Source organism: Bidens hawaiensis, unplaced genomic scaffold, assembly GCF_021521415.1.
Source record: "Bidens hawaiensis isolate Kalapana, Puna unplaced genomic scaffold, B.hawaiensis_p1.1 tig00027635_1, whole genome shotgun sequence".
NCBI classification, from domain to species: Eukaryota; Viridiplantae; Streptophyta; class Magnoliopsida; order Asterales; family Asteraceae; genus Bidens; species Bidens hawaiensis.
In genome coordinates, this window is record NW_027494481.1 from 245,415 (window position 1) to 268,470 (window position 23,056).

A 23,056-nucleotide genomic window follows, 5' to 3' on the forward strand; every position below is an offset into this window, starting at 1 on the left:
GAGTCAGATCCTTCACATCGTTCAACCAGTGCGTTCCAAAGAGTTGACGCTGTTGTAAACTGGTTAAACTGATGGAAGAGATCGCTTGAAAGTGCTTGTGACAGTAACGAGAAGGCTTTCTTCTCAGCATCAAAGGCTATCCTTTGATCTTCAGACAGCCTAAAGTAACTCAAAGTCTCACCATCATCATTTGTCGGATGCACCCAAGTTGTCTGAACAGCTTCCCAAAGTCCAGGATTCACACCTGTTATATGAATTTGAAATCTTGTCTTCCAGGTTGTAAAATCGTTTAAAGTCATTAGCTTTGGTGGCTTGTTATAGCTTCCGATTCAGAGTCACTTTCGAGAATCGATTGAATCCTCTTGTTGGTACTCGAACTTGCAGCCATCTTTGTTTCTTTGCTTTAACGTTGAACTGTTGATCGAATGGGTTTGATTCGATCGGATGAGTGACCTATTCGATCGAATGTGTTCTGGTTCGATCGAATGTCTCTCTGAAATGCTGATCTGTAAGTTATTCGATCGAAAGTGAATCTGGTTCGATCGAATGGGTTGAGAGGTTCGATCGAAAGAGTTTCTGGTTCAATCGAACGGGTTCTGACAGTCGAATAAGACAAAGATCGAATCGGCGGATCGAATAAAAGACTTATTCGATCGAATGGTGACTAATTCGATCGAACGAACAAATCTGGTTCGATCGAATGAACTAGGAGTAATTCTCGGCGGGAAAAAACTGATTCGGTCAAAGTTTAAACTTGTTCGATCGAATAGGAAGGCTATTCGATCGAATGAGTTCCAAAAATAGACACGTTCGATCGGAAAATCTGGAAATTCCAAAATTAGAAGATTTTGACGGATTTTCGAATTTTGAATCAAAAACACAAATCTTGGAAGATCAAGAAGCAACTTAAGATCAAAATATGACTTTTAACACAAAAACAACTTAAGACCAACCAAAAAACGGATCAAAACTACCAAAAATACGAAGAACACGAAGAACGCGAGGAACGTTCTTGACGAAACTCGAACTTTTAACACACAATTCTAAGTCCAAAACACCAAAGTATGACAATTTTAACAGTTTTTGACAAGAACACGACGAACACCAAGATCAAAAACACCAAAAATTCGGAATTTTCCGGCAAAAATTACGATTTTCGCGAGAAAAACACGAATTTTACCACGAATCTAACGTGAATCTAGAACCAAAGGCTCTGATACCACTTTGTCGGACCGGTGCGGGACACGGTTTCCCAACGATTCACGGGGCAACGTGTTAGAGTGCGGAATCCTCTAACACGGCGATTAGGTGGTGATCAACAACGCACGGTTACGATTCCTAAGACGGTTTGACACCTAGGGACGGAGGAAAAGACCGACACGACGAAGATGGGCAGAGAGGATTTTCGGCTAGTAGCAGGTTCGTGACTGTGTGTAATGTGTGCTCTCACTTGTGAAATTTCCTAAGTTTCGTTTATATATCGTATACTGATTCGATCGAATGAGTATCTCATTCGATCGAATGAGTCCTGGTTCAATCGAATCAGTCACTGATTCGATCGAATCAGTTTCTTTTGACATTTTCAGTCCGTTAACTTGGTTTCACGATCGTTATTTTCATATCGAACCATCCTGATAGAACTGGGGACATACACATGACATTTCATGTCCTAACAGAAAGAGAGTCCACATTCGATCCATCCAAAGCAAGACAAAAGGGTCAATCGAGTACGCCCCAAACGAACGGATCCATATGGACCCCGCTGACGAGAAGCCCAACCCATAAAATGTATAACGAAGGAATCCAGCTGAAGAAGCCGGCACCAATCAAACAGGGGCCAAGCACAGATATGAAAAGTTATTGCGACTTTCATGAGCAACATGGCCACACGACAAATCAGTGTATCAATTTGAAAGAAGCGATCGAAGAATGTGTCAAAAATGGCAAACTGGATCACCTTGTTAGAAACATACGAGGGAAGTATAGACGCCCACCTCCAAGAGATAGTGGAAGACCAGAAAAGAAGATCAAAGATCTACACGCTAATATGATCTTAAGCAAAGTTCAGAGCAAGAAAATGAGGACAGAATGGGCGCCATGGAAGGAAGAACAAGTCATCTTTCCAAGAGTCAGAGGAGGGGCAAACAAAAAGGCACCCTTAGTTTCGACCAAAAGTAATCACAGCTGTTTTCGGTAATTACAGGACGCCGCGCTTCTTTTTCGACACAGGGGCAACGTCCAATATCATGTACCACCAGTGTTTCGACCTGATAGACGAAGAAGACAAACGCCGGTTGACAGCAGTGAACGCTCCAATCACAGGGTTCAACCAAAGTATCGCATACCCGTTGGGACAGCTGACATTCCCAGTCGAACTGAGCGATGGGCTCCACTCCCGAACAGAAGATGTTGATTTCCTAGTAATGGAAACTTCTCACCCACAATACGATATAATCTTGGGAAGAGAAGCTATTGGTGACTTCAACGCCACCCCGTCAACAGCACATGGGATAGTCGGAGTACCAACCCCGACCGGGATAGCAATGATCCACGCCAACAAAGAGTGTAACATGGCAGAAAGAAAAACACCGCCGCAGAAGATGCAAAAAACCAGCAAGATCAGAGAAGTGGAAAAATGGGCACTCAACAAAAAATTCCCAGAGCAAAGCATAACTGATGGCCCAACTATCTCAGAAGAAGCACGCGGCGCTCAAGAGCTTATTACTCAAAAACATCGATGTCTTCGCTTGGACCCCAACGGATATGACGGGAGTCTCAAGAAGCAAAGTGGAACATGAGTTAAAAGTTAACCCAAATTTCGTCCCAGTGGTACAAAAGCGAAGAAAAATGGGGCCAGAACAGGCAAAAGCCTGTGACGAGCAGGTCCAGCAACTGATCGATGCAGGCATAATCCAAGAAATTCAGTACCAAACTTGGGTAGCCAACCCGGTAATGGTACCCAAGTCAAGTGGCCAGTGGCGCATGTGTATTGACTTCAAGGATCTAAACAAGGCGTGCCCAAAAGATTGTTACCCCTTGCCAGAGATCGACCTTAAAGTTGACGCACTGGTACCCTTTCAGTTCAAGTGTTTTCTAGATGCTTACAAGGGGTATCATCAAATCCACATGGCGATAAAAGACCAAGACAAAACGGCGTTCAGAACAAACAGCGGAACATATTGTTATAAAATGATGCCATTTGGCCTCAAGAACGCTGGGTCTACTTACCAAAGGTTGATGGACAAAGATTTCAAACCTCAAATTGGGAGGAACCTGGAAGTTTACATGGATGATCTTGTCATTAAAATCAAGACGGAAGGAGCCATGTTAAAAGACATCGAGGAGACCTTCAAAACTCTAAGGTCAATTAGCATGAAGCTCAACCCGGGTAAGTGTTCCTTCGGCCTGGAAGAAGGAAAATTCCTAGGAGTAATCGTGACGAATGGTGGCTTCAAAGCCAACCCAGAGAAATTGAAGCCGTGCGAAAAATGCCATCGCCAAAATCGGTCAAACAAGTACAAACGCTCAATGGCCGGTTAGTCGCCCTGAATAGGTTTTTGTCTAGTCACGCTGAAAAATCATTCCCGTTCGTCTCTACCTTGAGAAATTGCCTCAAGAAGTCTCAATTCCGATGGACGGAAGAAGCGGAAACGGCGTTCCAAGAAATCAAGTCACGAATGGAAGAGCTACCAACACTCACAGCGCCCAAAGCTGGAGAACCATTAATAGTATACTTAGCAGCATCAGAAAAAACAGTCAGCGCAGTCTTGATGGTGGAAAATAATGGTGTTCAAACACCTATTTATTACATAAGCCGCACACTGGCAGATGCAGAAACAAGATACTCCACCTTGGAAAAGTTAGTCTTATCCTTGGTTCAAACAGCTCGACGTTTGAGAAGATACTTCCAGGGGCATCCAATACATGTTCCCACCAACTTTCGCTTACAAAACGTACTGGGCAAGCCAGAATTGTCGGGGAGACTTGCCAAGTGGGTGATAGAATTGGGAGAATATGCCATTGAATACAAGCCAAGGCCAACAATTAAAGGCCAGGTTTTGGCTGATTTCATCGCAGAAATCCCTCAAGAAAAAGAGGAAGAATGCAAAAGAGAGATCGAAGTCCCTGTAGATCAAAAGAAAGATGAAGTCTGGAAGATGTTCACAGACGGAGCTTCTAATGACGAAGGCGGTGGAGCGGGCCTAAAGATAACCAACCCAGAAGGGCAACACTTCACGTACGCATTACGCCTAGAATTCAAAAGCACAAATAACGAGGTGGAGTACGAAGCATTGTTGGCAGGGTTAAGAATCGCTAGAAAGCTAGGGGTCCGCCATTTGGAAGTACATGTGGACTCCATGTTAGTGGCAAATCAAATTGAAGGATCGTATGATGCAAAGGACGATAAGATAGCGTCATACCTAGCGCAAGCTAAGACGCTAATGGCAACTTTCGCCACATGCAAGGTGAAACACATCAATAGAAGTGAGAACAAACAGGATGACGCCTTAAGCAAACTTGCATCCGCCGGGTTCGAGCACCTCGCAAAAGACGTCCGCATCAAAGTCCTAGCTACGCCTTCAATAATGAACAAAGAAATTCTCGTTTGCTCGGAAGTAGAAAAAAGTTGGATGACACCAATCATCAATTACCTCACGAGAGGCATCTTGCTAGAAAAGAAAGCTAATGTGCGGAAGATCCGCCATAAAGCGCTGAATTACACAATCCAAGGAGATATCCTATATAGGCGATCATACTTGGGCCCACTCCTCAGATGCGTAGACCCACAGGACGCAAATTATCTGCTTAGAGAAATTCATGAAGGAATATGTGGCGTACACGCAGGTCCGAGGATGTTGGTGGCGAAAATCATGAACACGGGATACTATTGGCCAGGCATGCATGTTGACGCCGAGAAAGAATTGAGAAAATGCAGCACTTGTCAACGCCATGCACCAAACACCCTGCGTCCAAAAAACGCCATGATACCGGTAACAGCTTCTTGGCCATTTCAGAAATGGGAAATTGATATAACCGGACCATTTCCAAAGGCGCCAGGCCGCGTGAAATTTTTGATCGTAGCGATCGATTACTTCACAAAGTGGGTCGAAGCAAAGCCGGTGGCAACAATCAACGCAACGAGTATCAAGATGTTTTTTTGGGAATTTATAATTTGTCGGTTTGGATTACCCATGAGTTTAGTCAGTGACAACGGAACACAATTCGTTGACCAACATATCCATAAATGGTTGAAAGAGCTCAATGTCACGCAGACATTCACTTCTGTTGCTCATCCACAAGGGAATGGCGAAGTAGAACGCGCCAACAGAACAATCGTGGGCGGAATCAAGAAAAGATTAGCAAACCACAAATCCGGATGGGTCGATCAGCTACCTCACGTACTATGGGCCATAGAACGCACAAAAACACAAGCAAACCGGAAACGCCGTTCAGCCTAACTTATGGTACCGAAGCAATGATCCCCGCCGAAGTTGGCGTCCCATCGCCAAGAATCACAATACCGAAAGACAACGACGCAGAAAGGAAGTTAGACCTAATGCTTCTTGAAGAGCGTCGAGAGTTGGCGGCAATAAGAGAACAAAATTACAAACGCCAACTACAAAAGTATTACAACCCTAAAGTGAAAATATGTGAGTTCAACATCGAAGATTACATCCTTCGCAACAACGAGGCATCAAGAGCACAACCGCAAGGTAAACTAGCGCCATCTTGGGAAGGCCCATACCAGATTAAGGAAGTATTGGGAAAAGGCGCCTACACTTTGATGCACCTCGATGGTTCAGCGATTCCTAGAACATGGAATGCAGCACAATTGCGATGGTGTTATATGTAAATCGATTCCAATTGTAAAAACAGGCCAAGGGTCAAATATGAATGGAAACGATACTCCGCATTTCACAAAACAAACCTTTTCATTTATAAGCAAAAATTTACAAGCGAGCACTTAGGCCCACAAAAAAAAAGGAGAAATACAGAAAAAAAACACAAAAGAAAAAGCCTAATCTACATCGTTGACACTCTTTCCAGAGTCAGCGACTGAAATATCCTCTGGATCGCCAGCAGGAGCGGTGGAAGGACCAGCCTGCGAAGGCTCAAGCAAATTCCTCAACAGCTGCACACCATTCTCTTCCTTGGTATACTGAGAAACTTCCGAAAGAATAGGAAATGTCAGGGGATCATAGTCCGTTTCAGCAGCAGCATACTCCTTTTCCACGTCAATGGCGTGAAGGGCATAGGCCTCAAGTGGAAGGTTGTTGCGCAAATGCGCAATACCATCATGAAAACCAGCCTTATGACCAAGTTGTTGAGAAGCATTGACAAGGGCTCCAACGCAGCGCGTTAAATCATCATCACTAATGATTCGTTGGGAAACCTAAACAAAGGAAAACATCATTAGAGTAAATAAAAAAAATAATAATAATAAGGGGGGGAGAGCAGCGAAAGAAGATAATACCTTGCAAATAGCATGCTTCAGCAGCCAATCGCGGTCGACAGCGGTGGCAGCAAGCTCTGAGGTCAAAACATTAATGGCCTCCTCATTAGAAGCTAATGTATCAGCCAACTTACCAGCATCCGCCTTCCTCACCGCAGCTTCCGTCTCCAGCTCTTCAATACGCTTGCGAAAATCAGCGTTTTCACTCTCGAGTCGAGCGGAAGCCTCCTTGGCAGCAACAACGCGGCTGCATGCGTCCGCAAGATCAGCGTTTGACTTCTTGCACGCAGCCTCAAACTCCTTCTAGCGGGCGGCGCGGTCGCGGGCAGACTCCGCCAGGTCTGCCTCAGCCTTAGCCAATTTCGCTTCAACATCTCTTAAAGCTTGGCGATGATCAGCCGATTCTTTACCTGCTTTCCAGGCGCCGGCCTCAGCGTCTTTCACCAACTGTTCCATCTCTCTCATGCGAACACCGGCATCGATTTTGTCCTCATGAAGGGCACGGTTCTCGCGCAACAACTCCGCAAAACAAGAGAAGGCCTGGACTTGGTGAAAAGCAGCATCAGAGTACAAAGTGCCTCGGGGCTTGATCTTACGAGCAATGCGCTCACCGGGAGGAACAGCATACTCCAAAAACTCGGAACAGGTGGCGGGATCCTCAAAATTGGCCCCACAATTAACCTTCCAGCGGGGGCGGAAAACTTGGCTCGCCTCCATGGAGTCGCGGGGTCCATATCCACATCCAGTACACCCCCACTCAAACATCCGCTGAACCCGCCGCTGCTACTGCCTTGGATTTCGAAAAATTTGCCCTGCACTGTCGCACCAAGGAGAAAAGGAGGCAGCCGCATAGCCTCATCACCGTCAAGAATTAAAGTCTTGTCTGGTGAGGACTGTCTTGATTTCAAAAAATCAGCGACAGAGAGACCCGCTGATTCAAGACTAACCTTAGGCGATTCGTCCACAATCGCCTTCATTGGTTGCGCAGAAGACGCCGGCAGCGAGACAACTGGAATTGACCCAGTTGAAGCACGAACAGTCGTCACAATGGTCTCGGCCTCAGATGGGCCAACCTCACCCGCCATCATCGGCAAACTCAGCATCTGTACAGTTGGCCCAGCCTCTGACAAGCTGCCAACATTTTTCATCATCGGCAAACTGGCAAAAAGAGCCGCCAGAGAAGATGTAACGACAAAAGTTGCGGGAGAAACAATCGACGAAGAAATCGCCATCAAACCTGAAATAAGCAAATGATTTCAGAGAAGGTCAAGTTCAATCAAAAGAAAGAGTAGAAAAATATATACCTGACGATTTAACAAGACCACGCTTGACAAAACCGCCAAGACGAGGTTTCTTGATGAGGCGGAACACCTCTTCATCATCTTCATTAATCACAGGGGTAGGACCCAAATGGTGTGGAACAGTGAACGCCCCACCCAATGAAGAGGAAGAGGAAAAAGATGGACCGGTAGATACGAAATTCGTATCCACAACGGTTCCAGAAGCCGCAGCTGCAGAAACCACATCAGTCGCCACCAAAATTGGAGTGGCAACCGCTGTAGTCAGTGCAGACACAACAACCACAGGCTGTGAAGAAGTTGGCGAGGAGAAGCCAACAGAAACCTGCGCGGAGGTGGTTGGGGAAGACGCCATGCTGGCACTCGGACCAAGTGCCTCAAGCAATGATGAGGAAGAAGGCACCGGATCCGAGAAAGGCACGTGGGAGATCATGACGACATCGTCATCATCATCCACGGCATCTCTTGCGACGACGTCTATCGGAAACGCAACCGTCTCCCCACCACTGCGTTGTGCGTCCTACCACTGCACTTAGGAAGGCGCACAACGTTAGATCGTCTACCTGAAAAGGAGAATGAAACGTTAGTAAAATAAACAAAGCAAACGGTGGAAACAGTTGAAGAACTTACCACTCTGAAGGGTAATAGAGCTAGGAGGCGGCAGCGGCCGCGATGCAGGTGGTCGCCCCATAGGAAGAGGAAACACAAAGTTTCGAGCGGTCCGAGCAAGGATTGACTCCTCGCGGGGACCTAACTCCCTTCGCCCCAACACTTTGACGCCCTCAGGCGCAGGCTACAGGAGGAGCATACGGTCGTCCACCTCTGAAAGAAAATCAAGTTAAACATCGCAGAAATAATTCACACTTGGGAGCAAAAATTAAAACTGCTGCTAACCTTGACCGCCATTAAGAATGACCGGTACAAAAGCCGCATCATCCCAGATACGACTCATGCCGAATAACACCAACGCGCGCTCTGAATAATGATGGGGCAGAGACAGGCTAGCCTGCAAAGTGGTGAACCAATCCGAACCGGAATAAGGAACCACTTTCGGCTCAGGAAGATCCTTCACATCCGTGAAAAAACATGGGATGTGGCACCACACGAGCGGAGACGTAGAAGAACAGAGTCTTCCACTCATGCAAACTGGGTGGTGCATCCAGAGCAATGGCCTTTGCACCAGGGCGGGTGTGCAAGTTATACCATCCCTGGGCGAAACGCCACCGGTAAAAAGCCGATAACCTATCAGCCGTCAGAGTAATACCAAGACAATGACAGGTATATTCGAAATGGCGAAGATGAGCCATTCTGAACGGATGAATCTGGCTAAGATGCAGCCCAATAACACCCAGAACATCCACCAAAAATCGGGTAAGGGGCAAAGAAGATTTCCCAAAAAGAAATACTCCCGATACACGGCAATCTTGCCGGCAGGAGCCTCTCGAGCAGTCCTGCCAAGGACAGGCAACTCAGGCTCATACTCAGGGCCAAGATTTTACACCCTGACAATATCGTTGAAGTCCTCGGCGGACATACGACAACCGACGAACGCCATAGAATTATTCTTCTTAGTCTTTGAGGTTTGGGAAGACTCAGCCATGAAAATAAAGAAGGTAATGAGAAGAAATGAGAAAAAAAGAAGACGATGAGAAATGGTGCTTAAGGCGGTGTAACCTCCCCCTATTTATACTAATCGCAATTAATGAGGGACAGGGGTACAAAAAGGATAATTAACACGTGGCCCAATCGGAAAGCACCACGATAATAACGTGACAGAGGGTATGCACTACAGTTGGGCGCGTCACCGGGATTCTCGCCCACTCGCCTGACACAGGCAGAAAGTCTACAGGGCAGAGCAACCGTCGTCAAACTGTCACGTCCAGCAGTCGTTTCACTGACTTGCATTTAATTCACTCACCAACGCCAAACTACACGTCATCCACATAAAGGGAAACAAAAACGGTAAGTGTTGGCAGAAAAGGTTACGCCAACATGGGATGATTCAAGATAAATCACCCGCCAAAGCAGGCGCCAACATGGGATGATTTAATATAAATCACCCGCCAAAATGGGCGCCAACATAGGATGATTTAAGATAAATCACCCGCCGAAATAGGCGACATCACGGAATGATTTACTAAAAATCAGCCGCCAAAATAGGCGACATCATGGGATGATTTAAAATAAATCACCCGCCAAAATAGGCGCCATCATGGAATGATTTAAGATAAATCACCCGCCAAAGCAGGCGCCAACATAGGATGATTTAAGATAAATCACCTGCCGAAATAGGCGATATCACGGAATGATTTACTATAAATCACCCGTCAAAATGGGCACAATCATGGGACGATTGCACATAAATCACCCGCCAATATAGACTACCAAACAGGATGACTCAACATGAATCAACTGTCAACCAACGGTTACGACTTATGAAGTCACCCATCCAATATGTGGAAATACCCACGAAAATAAACCAAACCAACAAGGAAAAAAGGTGAAAGCCAAAAGCCCATGATAAGTCCACAGCCCCCACTTCTAGAAGGAAGGGCGACTATGGACTAGGGGGACTTGTATAGGTAGGGTATGAAACCCACCATTTGGCTAAGTATGACACTAATGGCATACGCCGGGCGGAACACTAGGCGCCAGGAAGCCACTAACGTAGGGCATAATGCATGGCGCGGAGAGTGGAGTCCAATATAACTTTTCCTGACACATCGGGAATGGTAATGCAAAGGTCCCACCAGCATGGGACAAAAAGATGGTAACCCACGTAGGGATAAACACCAAACCAATGGGGATTGGACAACACATAAAGGATGGTACAAACAATATAATCAAATTCTTGTCAAAAGGCCATGATGCCCACCAACTTCCCCCAACCACCACGACCGCACGGGTGGGGAATATTATTGGTGGAGAACCTGACAAGGCGGTTGGTCACACTCTCTCTCCTCCGGCTATAAATACCAGTAAACCCCCAAATGGTAAGGCACAAACTCTCTCTTACTATCACTATCAAATTATACTACCTCGTATACTGATTTTCACGCCGGAGGGTGGTTACGAGAGAATCCCCCCATTCCTCGTAACGAGCTCACGGTGTTCTATTTTGCAGGATACACTTGTCTGCGCCAATAAGGTTTTATAACCCATCGTGTAGAATACTTAGCCATTACCCTCGGACTAACGTGTTAGACCTTGAGGGGTGGATTCGTGTTTCTTCAATACACATACAATCTAGTTTCAAACTCTAAATACTTACAATTTGGATCCTTGCCTTCACATATTTACATATTTGACGTTAAACACACTTTCTAATATCCCAAACTATTATTTAGGTTAATACTTTGAGTAATTAACTTTATTTCACAACCGGGTGAGTGGTCCATCAAAGTCCAAAAAGTAGTTAAAAAAATATGGTTTATGAAATGTACAGATAAGTTGGTGAGGAACTCTTAATTGTCACATGCAATATCTGATGTTTAGAGAGTGGTGAAAAGTAATATATCAGCAAAAACAAGTATAAAACCTTGGTATGGATTTTTTTATAATGGCAATTCAGATCATTGACAGGTCACCGCCTCACCCTATCATCTCCACCACTCTTATGAAGAAACTCACATTAAGTGAGAACACCACCTAGCCTAACCAAAAATATTTTTTGTCACAAGTGAAACTTGAACAACTTCTCCACTTCAATAAAGTCTTGGATACTAATGACGCGGGAAGATACCGCAGAAATATTTTCCCAGACAACCGTTTAACACCCCCGGCTTTACCCAATGGTCTAAAAGGACGCATAAAATATTAGTTAGACCATACGAATGTCAGGGATGAACAGTACCCGTACTGACAGTTCACCCCATACCCATCAACCACGCCATGATAGCATTTAATGAGCCACCGCCTTGGAGAAGCTATAAATACCCCCTTGCAGCGGGAAGTTGTGGTAACCTTTAATGCCCTATTAATTATTAGCCGTGTGATATAGCACAGTCTATAACTTTCTCATCACGACCAAATACTTATTCTCACGTCCGAGCTTGGTCACAGGGAACACCCCTTCCCTGTGGCGAGGCTAACGGGTGTTGTTTGAAGTTGCAACTCAAATAGACGCGACTACTAGAAGCGACCATCGGATACCTCTTTTCGAGAGGGAAATTTGACCTCAACAGATACCTCGCTCAACTACTTGGGTTGAGGATCATTGACACCCTCATCTGGAATTGAAATATATAATTTATTGGGCTCCTTAGATAATTATGTCATATAAAAAATAAGCTTTTTAAACAATAAAAAGAACTAAACAGGTCGTTACCATCATTTTATCATGTGACAAATATTTAATAATATCAATAGTTTTGATACATTGGCACATTGCAGTAACAAAGCCTAGATGTTACAGACCTAGAGGCTATATCACTACTACAAAACTGGGCTTATGCGACCGACTCTTTGTGACGGGAATCCTCTCGAGTCATAAGCTGCGACAACATCTGAGTCTGCTGTGCCATCATCTCCTCCAGCGTGGGCTTCTTCTCCCCACCACTCGCTCCTTCACCGGAATCCTGGAATAGACTCTGACGCGGCTGGAAGCCGGAATGATTTCCGTTCCTCCAGTTAGGATTTTGGTTACCTCTCCAACCCGAATTATAAGAATTAAAAGAATTAGGGTTTCGGTTCGGATTGTTAACATAGTCGAATGCTCCTCCTGGAAACCTACATGGCACTGAATGGTATCATGCCCTCCTCTACAGATCTCGCCCAACTTACTCTTCACCTGCAGGTCCTTCACAATCTTCGCTAACGCCTCAACCTGTGCCGCGAGGGCGGTGTTCGTGTCGACCAAATGCATGCCGCGTGATAGGGAATCGACGGTTTTGGTGCTCTTAACTGGTGGTCGCTGGTATCCACTCATGGCTAAACCGTTAAACAAGGCAATGCACTCATCCGTATCCTTTGTCGTCAATAAGTTGCCTCCTGCAGCCGTGTCAAGCATATTCTGAGTCGCGTAAGTCACTCCGTTATAGAACTTTTCAACAACCGCCCAGTCCTACAAGTCGTGGTTTGGACATAAAGCAAGTAGGTTTTTGAATCTCTCCCACGCCTCGTAGAAACTCTCAGTGTCCTCCATCTGGAAAGAATGAATCTGGTTACGCAAACGAGCGGCCTTAGCCGGAGGATCATATTTTTCCAGGAACTGGGTCTGCATGGCGGCCCAAGTGGAAATGGATCCCTGTGGAAGGGACTCAAGCCACAGACTCGCCTGATCAACGAGTGAGAACGGAAAGATGCGGAGTTTGATGGCGTCCTCGGATACGTTGGCAAGGTGAAACGTGTCGCAAATACGTGCGATGCGAGTGAGATGTGAATGCGGGTTTTCGTGGAGCAACCCGTGAAATTGAGCAGAATGGGAAATGGTGTTCAGAACGTTCGATGGAATCTGCCAGGTTGTTTGAACTCCTATAGCTGGTGGAGCAATGCTGGATCTCGCGCCAGCATCGACCGGACGGGCCTGGTCTGCTACTGTCCTCCTTGGTGGTGCGTCGGCCATAATCCTATCCCTAACGATGGGTTCAGATAAAGTAGGAAAAGAGAATGTATTACCGACGGATGTAGATGAACTAGAAGACGGTTTTGTACGACGTCTCTCAAGAAGCTCTCTCTGGTTCGGGAAATCCTTCAACTTCTGGTGGTCCTAGAGATCGAGTACGTCGCATACAACTCTTTAAAACAAATAAAAGAAAAATTATAATTATCTAAACTATTTTAAACTAATAAACAAAACAAATAAGAAAGACAAATAGTAAACAAGGAAAATCTTGACTCGAGTCGTTCCTAAAACGCTTCTAACCGTGTCCCCGGCAACGGCGCCAAAAACTTGATGTGTGAAAATGTATATTATAAGTAAAGAACGAATCACAATTAAGCTTTAAATTTATAAAAACGAAAATCCTATAGAAACCACACAAAACCGGCAAGTGTACCGATCATAAATAGTATATCATCAAGGAAGTCTGGATGTCGAACTCAAAGACACGTGAAAACGTTTATGATTAAGAAAACTCTAACCACGACTTACCAAAATAATATTTAAATGATTTTAATATTTAAGATTTATTAAACTACTTAACTTAATTAAAAGAAAACTGTTAACAAAACTCTTTAAGATAACTTTGATTTAAATTCAATATGTAAAAACGTCTACCTAGGAATGAATCATGTTGAAAGAAATAACAAGACAACGGATTGAAAATATTCAAGACACCGGTTATAAAAGATGACACAACCAAAACTTGTTTAAGAAAGTCAAATTACCTCTCAGTCTCTCTAACAAACTTTAACTTATTTTAGTTGATTTTTAAAGAACAAACCGGAAAAACAATTATTAACGTGTTCAAATATCGACTCTCCTCTCAGTCTCCTCGACACACTATCCTAATGGAGACGAATACTACGCAACCAAGGATAGAGGAACAACTTAACTTAACCCAAATTAAACCAATTAATTGCACATAAACACTCAAACTTGACAAGACAAAAACCCGCTCTCGCGCGGTCTTAATTCTAACAAGTAAAAGCAACGAGACAATATTACTTCTTATCACCTCTCGGTCTCAAAGAAGGTGTATTTTAACTGATTTTAGATGATATATTACCCACTTATCCCTACAGTTGCGCATCCCGCAAATAAACCCAAAACACCAAGTAAAGAGCTTAACAAGCAATCAATTAATCAAAACCGATTCAATTAACTAATGCAAGAGGATTATAAGTAATAACAAATAAAACACAGCCATCACACACAATCTAATTCATGGTTTAGATAATCTTTACATCAATAATATAAGTCTTGAACATTAACAATCCATTAAACAAGTTAAAACCACTCAACAATCATCTATCCTAGGTAGAATAAACAAGTTTAGCTACTCATCACTTTTGGACAGCCACAAACAATCAAAGTAAACATCATAAATATCAATATAAACATGATAAAACTCATTCAAGATCCAAACACAATCAATTATAAGTCAATCTATTAATCAATTGCAAAACAATGTAAAACAAAAGACCAAATCAATCAAAGTTAAGGTTCTTGACAATAATTAAAGTTTAAAGATGTATACTCAAGGTTTATGGTTGAGATTTGTGATTGTTAATGACCCAAGCTGCTGCCCAAAGGTTCCTTCTTCTTCCTCAGCCGCCAACAAGATCAACAGCCGCCGGTTTCTCCTTTTTTCTTCTTTCTTTCTTGCGGCTGCAGTCCGATCGGACTTAGGGTTTTTTTTATGGTTTTTGATAATTTCAGGATTAGGGGCTAAAGAATGGCTGAATACAATATTAATTATCATAATATAATATAATATAATATAAGGCTTTTAACTTGTGGGCTTGGACCGGGCCTTGATTAAACTTTGAAACTTTGACAATTAAACCCTCTAATTTCTCTTTTTCTTGCTTTTTTTCCACATCTTTCCATAACCTACACAAAACATTTCAACTTTGTAAAACTTTGCACTTAACCCCCTAAACTTACATAAATTTGATATTAAATCATTAAAACATTATAAAATTATAAGGAAATATAAGTGTGTTATTCAACACATCAATTTAGGCTAGAATCCATCTCGGATATTCTTCTTTCTCTCACATCCGTATTAGTGTAGGTGTGTGTGTTTTTGAGATCATCTCATACCTATGCTCAACGTAGTCATTCTTTTAGAGATCATCTGCTTCATGGCCTTGACGTCAAGCAGGAGCGAGATATACGGTTTAAAGAACATGATGGCTTGGTGTTTCCTTAACAAAATATGCTTCCGGAGTTTGCCTCAGCTAGTGACGGCGTACATCAATTGAGGGATTATTTAAATTATGAGTCTTAGGACGCCTCATCTGAGGACACTCCTCCTGAGGATACATCTGCTCCTAATCCTTAGGATAGATTTAATGTTTAAGATTTTGTAATTGTTTCTCCATACTTTTGTAATCATCATTTGATTTAATAGAAAAAAACTTTTTGTCTTGTGAATATTTTATTGTTTGTGTGATAATATCTTTGCAAGATATTTTGAAATTTGAATTTTTGCAAGCTGGACACTTTTGATGACGTGGCGGAGAGAGGAACTTTAAGGGACAATTGACAAGACGTATATGACGCCTTTTGACAGCCTGTTCAAACTTTCTTGAATTTCTCGCCTGACGTGTCAACCATCCGACGGTCCGCGTTTTCTCTCTCTTCTGTCAGTCCATCAGTCGCATTAATTGCGATGCATGTAAATAGATCATACCCATCTCCCATTCAACCTTTACTACTTACAAAATTCTCCATTTCTCTTATTGAAAGCAGACATGGGATTTCTTCATCTCTATTGTTCTAGCTTCTTGACTCAAGTTCTTCTCTAAGATCTTAGCATACCGATCTTATTTAGATGACGGGAGATAAGAAAAGGACTCCTACAGTTCATGAGGTCATTGTGAACCTCAAGAAGAAAGACTATGAAGATGTTGTTAATGTGTATGGTCTGGCGTCAGAATGGAACCAGAGCGTCCAGCGAGTGGTTCCATTGCAACCATTCCACCCCCAAAGAAAATGGCTGTTTATGTGGACCATTTTACAACGGGAAACTTTTGGATCCCGGTGATGAGGTTTGTCCAGTCGGTCTTGACAACCTATGGAATCCACATATTGCAAATCCATCCTTTTGGGATGTTAAGAATTCAACACTTCGAATTCTGTTGTCAAGCTCGCGGCTTTGAACCGTCCGTTGCCATGTTTTCCGTTTTTTACAAGATGACCTTCCGCGATGGGTGGTATAGCTTTGCCACCACCGGAAAGGGGGTTATAGGTACAGAATGGATCCGTAGACTTCATGGGTGGAAGCCGAAATTTTTCTGGATCAGGGAAGATGTTATTCCGTTCGTGATAACTCATCGCAAGGTGGAGGACGCAATGCCAGTGGTTCGGCCGCTACTCATGAGGGTCTTCCGTGGTTCATGACACTAACTGCCACGCCAACTCCCATGCGCCCTATACACGAGGGGGCGATGGTGAATGTTAAGATAAGCCGTCTGTGGCCATTTCTTGATTTGGAGACTTATTACCAGAGGACCAACAAAAGTAAGCTTAGTGTTACTTCAATTTTCTCATTAATAAGTGTCTGATTTCTGACTTTTATTATTGCTTGTACAGGTGAGGGTTCCGCCTTCGATACCCTGTTAGACCATGAAGGGGAATGTTGGTTCGATGTCCAATCGATCCAAGGGATGTGCCCTTTTTGGAACTTACACGTGTCAACTTCCGTTTTCCCACCGCGTTTCGTTTGGAACCTGTAGTTTCCGAAGCGATGTACGCTAAAGGTGAGGATTATGTTCGAAAATCTATTCAGAAAGGTGAGGGTATTTTACAACCCCGACCCGTGACTGCTATTACTTCCGGCGGAGAGATTGTGCTCTTTTCGTCTAGCGAGGAGTCGTCACTCTGCGAAGGAGAATTAACAGTTAGTGCCCCTAATTTGTCATGTTCAACTGTAGGTCTAACCCATAGGCAAGATTCAAAAGCCACCACCAATCCGTCGACGGGTGATGAAGGTGATCGCCAAACGGTTGGTGATGCTAGCGTTGAGAAGGAGATTCAAGCTGCTAGTGCAGGTGCTTCGAAGGCCGCTGGCAAGCATAAGGTTCGACCCGCGAAGGCTGCTCCTTCCAAGAAGTCGAAAAAGGCGAAAACTGTCAACTTGGAGTCACGCCTTCATCAACTTGATTCTGAAGATGCTTCCTTGGGTGAGTTTAACATTCTTCAAATTTGTTGAATATTGTTAATCAATCGTAAGTCTGACGTATGATTATCGTTCTACAGTAGGCCTAAAAGACTTTTCTGAAGATATTGCAGGTTTGAAGAGTTCAACTCTACCTCCATCTCAACCGCCTAACACCGCCAAAGATCCAATCGTTGTTGCGGACGATTCTCTTTTGAAGAATAAGGAAGTTGATGATACTGATCACGTTAGTATGGGGCCTTCCTTTAACATTCATCGCTTCAGAGACCAAGGAGGCGTTAGTGCATTCGCCTATGGGCGTCAGACCTCTCATCTCCCTAATAAGGAAGACTCTTCCTCACATCATCCACGTTGGTCTTTACGCCAAGATTCAACGTTTCGCGACGTGGATGTGTGCTTTGAATATCTGCGGGAAAGCCTTCCTCCTGCTGAAAAGGAGCGACAGTGTCGCTGTATTCGCCAAGAGTTACTAAACTCAAACTCTTATCATATGGCGAATAATATTTCCACCAATCAGGAAATAACCCGGGATTGGTTGGCGATGAAGGAATGGGATGAACTGGAGGTTGCGGCATATGATGCTAAGGGAGAAGCCCTTAAGGCTATAGATGAGGCCAGAGAAAGCCGCCAAGCGCTGGAAGCAGAAAAAGCTGCTCATTTTGTCGCTGAGGAAGCCAAGGCTGTTCTCAAAAAGCAATTAGATGAACAAGCCGAGTTGATAAAGACTCTTCAGGCTGAATCAGCATCCAAAGAAAAGCGCTTGACTGACCTTGCTGCTAAGAGCCGGGTGCAGGCCTTAGAATGTGCGGGTCATAAAATGGAACTTGTCCGGGCTAAAGCGGACAAAAAATGGCTGCTGGCGGAAGGAATTCCCAAGTTATGTGTCTTATCTTGTTATGAATAATCAAATTACTCATAATTACTCAAATTTAATTATTCCAACAGGTCATCGCTGATGTCCGAGCGAGTGATAAACTTGGGAATTGTGTCGCCATTCTGTTGAACGCGTCCAAGCAAGCTGGCCGTCAGCAAGAATTCCAGGAAGGCTATAAATTTGCTTCGGAATCCAAGCTTCCGGAAGAATATGTTTTGTATGGCCAGGATACTGCTGCCGTCCTTATCTAGAAAACAAAAGCTTTTGATACTTTGAAGTTTTCTTTGGCGGAGCAGATATCTGATCTTGCAGACGAGGATAGCATTGAACAACTAAAGGACCTCCTTGATCTTGATGAGGGAGATGAAGAAAACGACGCGGAAGACGAGAACACGGAGCATAGAGATGCAGCGTTGTAAATATATCTTTTTCTTCCTTGTAATTTAGATCTCCCTGTAATCCCTTTTGATAAGTAATAAGAAGTTTTTGTTATCCGGTACACTTTGTTTTATTCATCATAATGTAAGTGTTTGTAGGATCTTCTTTGTTTGTCAATAAAGGATTACATAATAACACATATTACATGATTGAAATAGAATTTCCATATATGAGGCATAAGCCGAATTACAAAAGATGAAATTACATAACTTTGCTAGTCTATTTAGGCACGCAGGCCAAAAAAGAAAAAAACGCACTATATGTAACACATCTTTAATTGGGCCCCGTTCCAAGTTCTAGGAATCTTAGTTCCATCCAACTTTTCTAACTTGTAGGCACCTTTAGATAACACTTTTTTAACTCTATAAGGTCCTTCTCAAGTCGGGGCCAACTTGCCCGGAGGTTCTTGCCCGGAGGCCTCATTGTTGCGGAAAACAAAGTCTCCCGCATCGAACTCACATTTTTGGACCCGCGAGTTATAATATTTTTGTAATTGGCGTTTATAATTGTGCTCGCGGATCGATGCTAATTCCCTCCTCTCCTCGAGGAGGTCAAGATTCATCCGGAGTTCATGATCATTGTCATCAATCAATAAAACTCGTGCGGATGGAATTCCAATCTCAGCTGGAATCATGGCTTCTGTGCCATAGGTTAAGCTAAAGGGGGTCTCAGAATTACTAGAATTCTTTTGGGCGCGGAAGGCCCAAAGTACATGGGGAAACTCGTCAACCCAACCCATCCGTTTAGTTCCTAACCTTGCTTTGATTCCTTCCTATATTGTCCGGTTGGTTATCTCAACCTGACCGTTTGCTTGCGGGTGAGCAACGGATGTGAAAATTGAGAGATCTGCAATTCTTTCAACCATTCCTGTAGCCTAATGTCCGCGAACTGAGTACCATTATCACTAACTAGTTCCAGTGGATGACCAAATCGGCATATTATGAATTCCCACAGGAATTTCTTAATTCTTGTTGCTGTTATAGATGCCACTGGTTTGGCTTCCACCCACTTCGTGAAGTAGTCGATGGCTACTATTAAAAATTTGACGCATCCCGGGGCTTCAGGGAAAGGTCCCATTATATCGATAGCCCATTTGTGGAACGGCCATGCTGAAGTGACTGAAACGATTTTGTTCTTTGGTTGTAGCGTGTTGGGGGCATGACGTTGGCACGAATCAAACTTCCGGATTTCATGCACAGCGTCCAGATGCATTCCCGGCCAGTAATATCCGACATTCATTAGTTTTGCTACGACCATACGTGGGGCCCGCGTGAAGACCACAGATGCCTTCATGAACTTCTCTGATTAAATAGTTCGCGTCTTCGGCATCCACGCATCGAAGCAATGGACGGAGGAAGGAACGCCGGTATAGAACACCGTCGTGCATCTGATAGTTCAAGGCTTTGTGTTTTATCTTCCGGGCCGCTGTTTTTTCTTTCGGGAGGGCTCCTGATGACAAGTATGCTATGATGGGTGTCATCCAAGAGTCCACTCCGGGTTGAATTACCAAAACTTGATGCTGCGGGACAGATGGGCGATCAAATATTTCAATGTGGATGTCTTTAGCGAAGTGTTCGAAGTTCGTTGAAGCTAGTTTGCTAAGGGCATCTGCTAACTTGTTCTCGCTTCGTTTTATATGAATTACTTTGCATGAAGAAAACTGAAGCATCAAATCTTTCGCCTGTGACACGTATGAAGCCATTACGTCATTCTTTGCTTCGTAAGTGCCATTGATTTGTCCCGCAATCAACATGGAATCCACGCGAGCTTCCAAGTGTCTCACCCCAAGCTTTTTGGCTATCCGTAAGCCTTCCAAGAAAGCTTCATACTCTGCCTCGTTGTTAGTACTCTTAAAGTCTAACTTTATGGCGCATATAAATTCGTGGCCCTCGGGATTGACTAGCCTGAGGCCTGCGCCAAATCCCTCACTGCTTGAAGCCTCATCCGTGAACAGTGACAACACTTGTCCTTGCTCTGGAGGTGCTTGGGGTTGCTGCTCAATCAAACATTCTTTCTCTTTATGTTGCGGGACATCAGTAACGAAGTCCGCCAACACGTCCTTTAATTGCTAGCCTGGGTTTATATTCTATCGCCTGTTCACCCAGCTCGATGGCCCATTTCGCCAATCGCCCAGACAATTCCGGCTTACTGAGAACGTTCTTGAGTTTATATCCAGTTAACACGTTGATGGGGTGCCCCAGAAAGTACCTGCGGAGCCGTCGGGCGACATAGACCAGTGCTATGACAAGTTTTTCCAACATCGAATATCTAGTCTCCGGATCTGATAATGTTCTGCTGACGTAATAAATCGGCGTCTGAACATTTTTTCTATCCGTCAGGAGTATAGCCCCGATAGCAATGTCTGATGCCGACAAGTATAATGTTAAAGGTTCTCCCACATAGGGTGCTGTCAACGTGGGTAGTTCCATCAAACATTTCTTAACATCCAAGAAAGCTTATTCCGCTTCCGCAGTCCATTTAAATTGTTCTTTCTTGAGGCTGTTTCTTAATGTTAAGACGAACGGATAGGATTTAGCTGCATGATTCGCCAAGAAACAATTCAGGGCAACCAATCGACCATTAAGCGTCTGGACCTCTTTGAGGGAGGAAGGAGAAGGCATGCGGGCTACGGCTTGGACCTTGTCCGGATTAGCCTTGAAGCCCACACCAGTAAAAATTACTCCAAGAAATTTCCCTTTTCCCATTCCGAACGTATATTTGGCTGGATTCAGCTTCATGTTGATACTCCTCAAAGTTTCGAATGTCTCTTCAATGTCTCTCAACATTTGATCCTCTTCAATGCTTTTGATTACAAGATCATCCATATAAACCTCCAAATTTCGACCAATCTGATCCTTGAATGCTATAAACATCAGTCGTTGATACGTGGCCCCCACATTTTTTAGACCAAATGGCGTCATTTTATAGCAAAATGTACCTTGATCTGTTCGAAATGCAGTTTTATCCTCATCTCCCGCCGCCATGCGGATTTGATGATAACCTTTGTAAGCATCTAAAAAGCATTTGAACTTAAATTTAGCCACTGCATCAACTTTCAAGTCAATTTCTGACAACGGATAACAGTCTTTGGGACACGCCTTGTTTAGATCATTGAAATCTATGCACATTCGCCATGTCCTATTGCTCTTAGGAACAATAACCGGATTGGCTACCCAGGTCTGATATTGAATTGGTTGAATAATTCCAACATAGAGCAAATCTTGTACTTGATCATTTATGGCTTTCGTCTGTTCTGGGCCCTTATTTTGCTTTTTCTGGACAATTGGTGTAAAAATTGGGTTTACCCTTAACTTGTGTTCTGCAATACTCCGCGGGACACCAGTCATGTCCGCAGGTTGCCAAGCGAAGATGTCCATGTTTTTGGTCAATAAATGTTTTGGGAAAGTCCTCACTATTTCTGAAATAGCGGGTCCAATTATGACTGTCTGATCGGGGAATTTTTTGTTCAAAACCCATTTTCCCGGTTCAGTCCTTTGGGATTGTTTTGGAATTTTACTGGGCTTTGAGCTTTCCATTGCGAAGCAATGTCGATTAACGTGAATTATTGCTACACCGGTGTGGGTTGAAACCCCTACCACACCGTGAGCAGTGGAAGGGTGAGCATTAAAGTCACCGATTGCTTCTCTCCCTAAGATGATGTCATGTTTGGAAGTTGTTGGAAGAACCAAAAACTCAACTTCCTCAGTTCTTGAGTGGATCCCATCACTTAAAGTGACTGGCAAGGAAATCACCCCTCGCGGGTGCATTACCTCCCCTCCAAATCCAGATACGGGAGCATGAATAGGCTTCAACCTCTCGTTATCTTCCTCATCGAGTTGTTCAAATCACTGTTCGTACATGATGTCAGATGTACTACCAGTGTTAAAGAAAACATATTGGGAGCGATAGTGGCCGAAGAGAGTAGTGATGATCAAGGGGTTCTTGTTACTGGGACCTCCTTTGATTCGTGGAAAGATCACTGGCTCATTCTTCCACTCTTCTTCGTTGGACTGTCATCTCTTTCCCCCAACCCTTCGTTCGCCTTGAATCATGTGCACGTTTAAGTCCTTGACTTGTTTTTTGGGTGGGCCCTAGTTATCCCGCACGGGAATTTACCAGTCCCAGGTTTTCCATCTTTCACTAAGTGTCAAAGTTTCCCTGACTTTACAGCCGCCTCAATCTCTCTTTTCAAAGCGTTACATTT

General features: G+C 43.9%; 2 protein-coding genes across 2 annotated transcripts; one reads left to right on the plus strand and one right to left on the minus strand.

The window, feature by feature from the left end:
* The first annotated feature begins 3,677 nt into the window (after window positions 1-3,677).
* LOC143575744 (uncharacterized) lies at window positions 3,678-5,459 on the plus strand. The gene has a single exon (XM_077060038.1). It carries the CDS (start codon window positions 3,678-3,680, stop codon window positions 5,457-5,459), a length of 1,782 nt encoding a protein of 593 aa, XP_076916153.1.
* Window positions 5,460-20,041: 14,582 nt separating this feature from the next.
* LOC143575745 (uncharacterized) lies at window positions 20,042-20,554 on the minus strand. Its single transcript, XM_077060039.1, has one exon. The coding sequence runs from the start codon at window positions 20,552-20,554 to the stop codon at window positions 20,042-20,044; it is 513 nt and encodes a 170-aa protein (XP_076916154.1).
* Window positions 20,555-23,056: the final 2,502 nt, after the last annotated feature.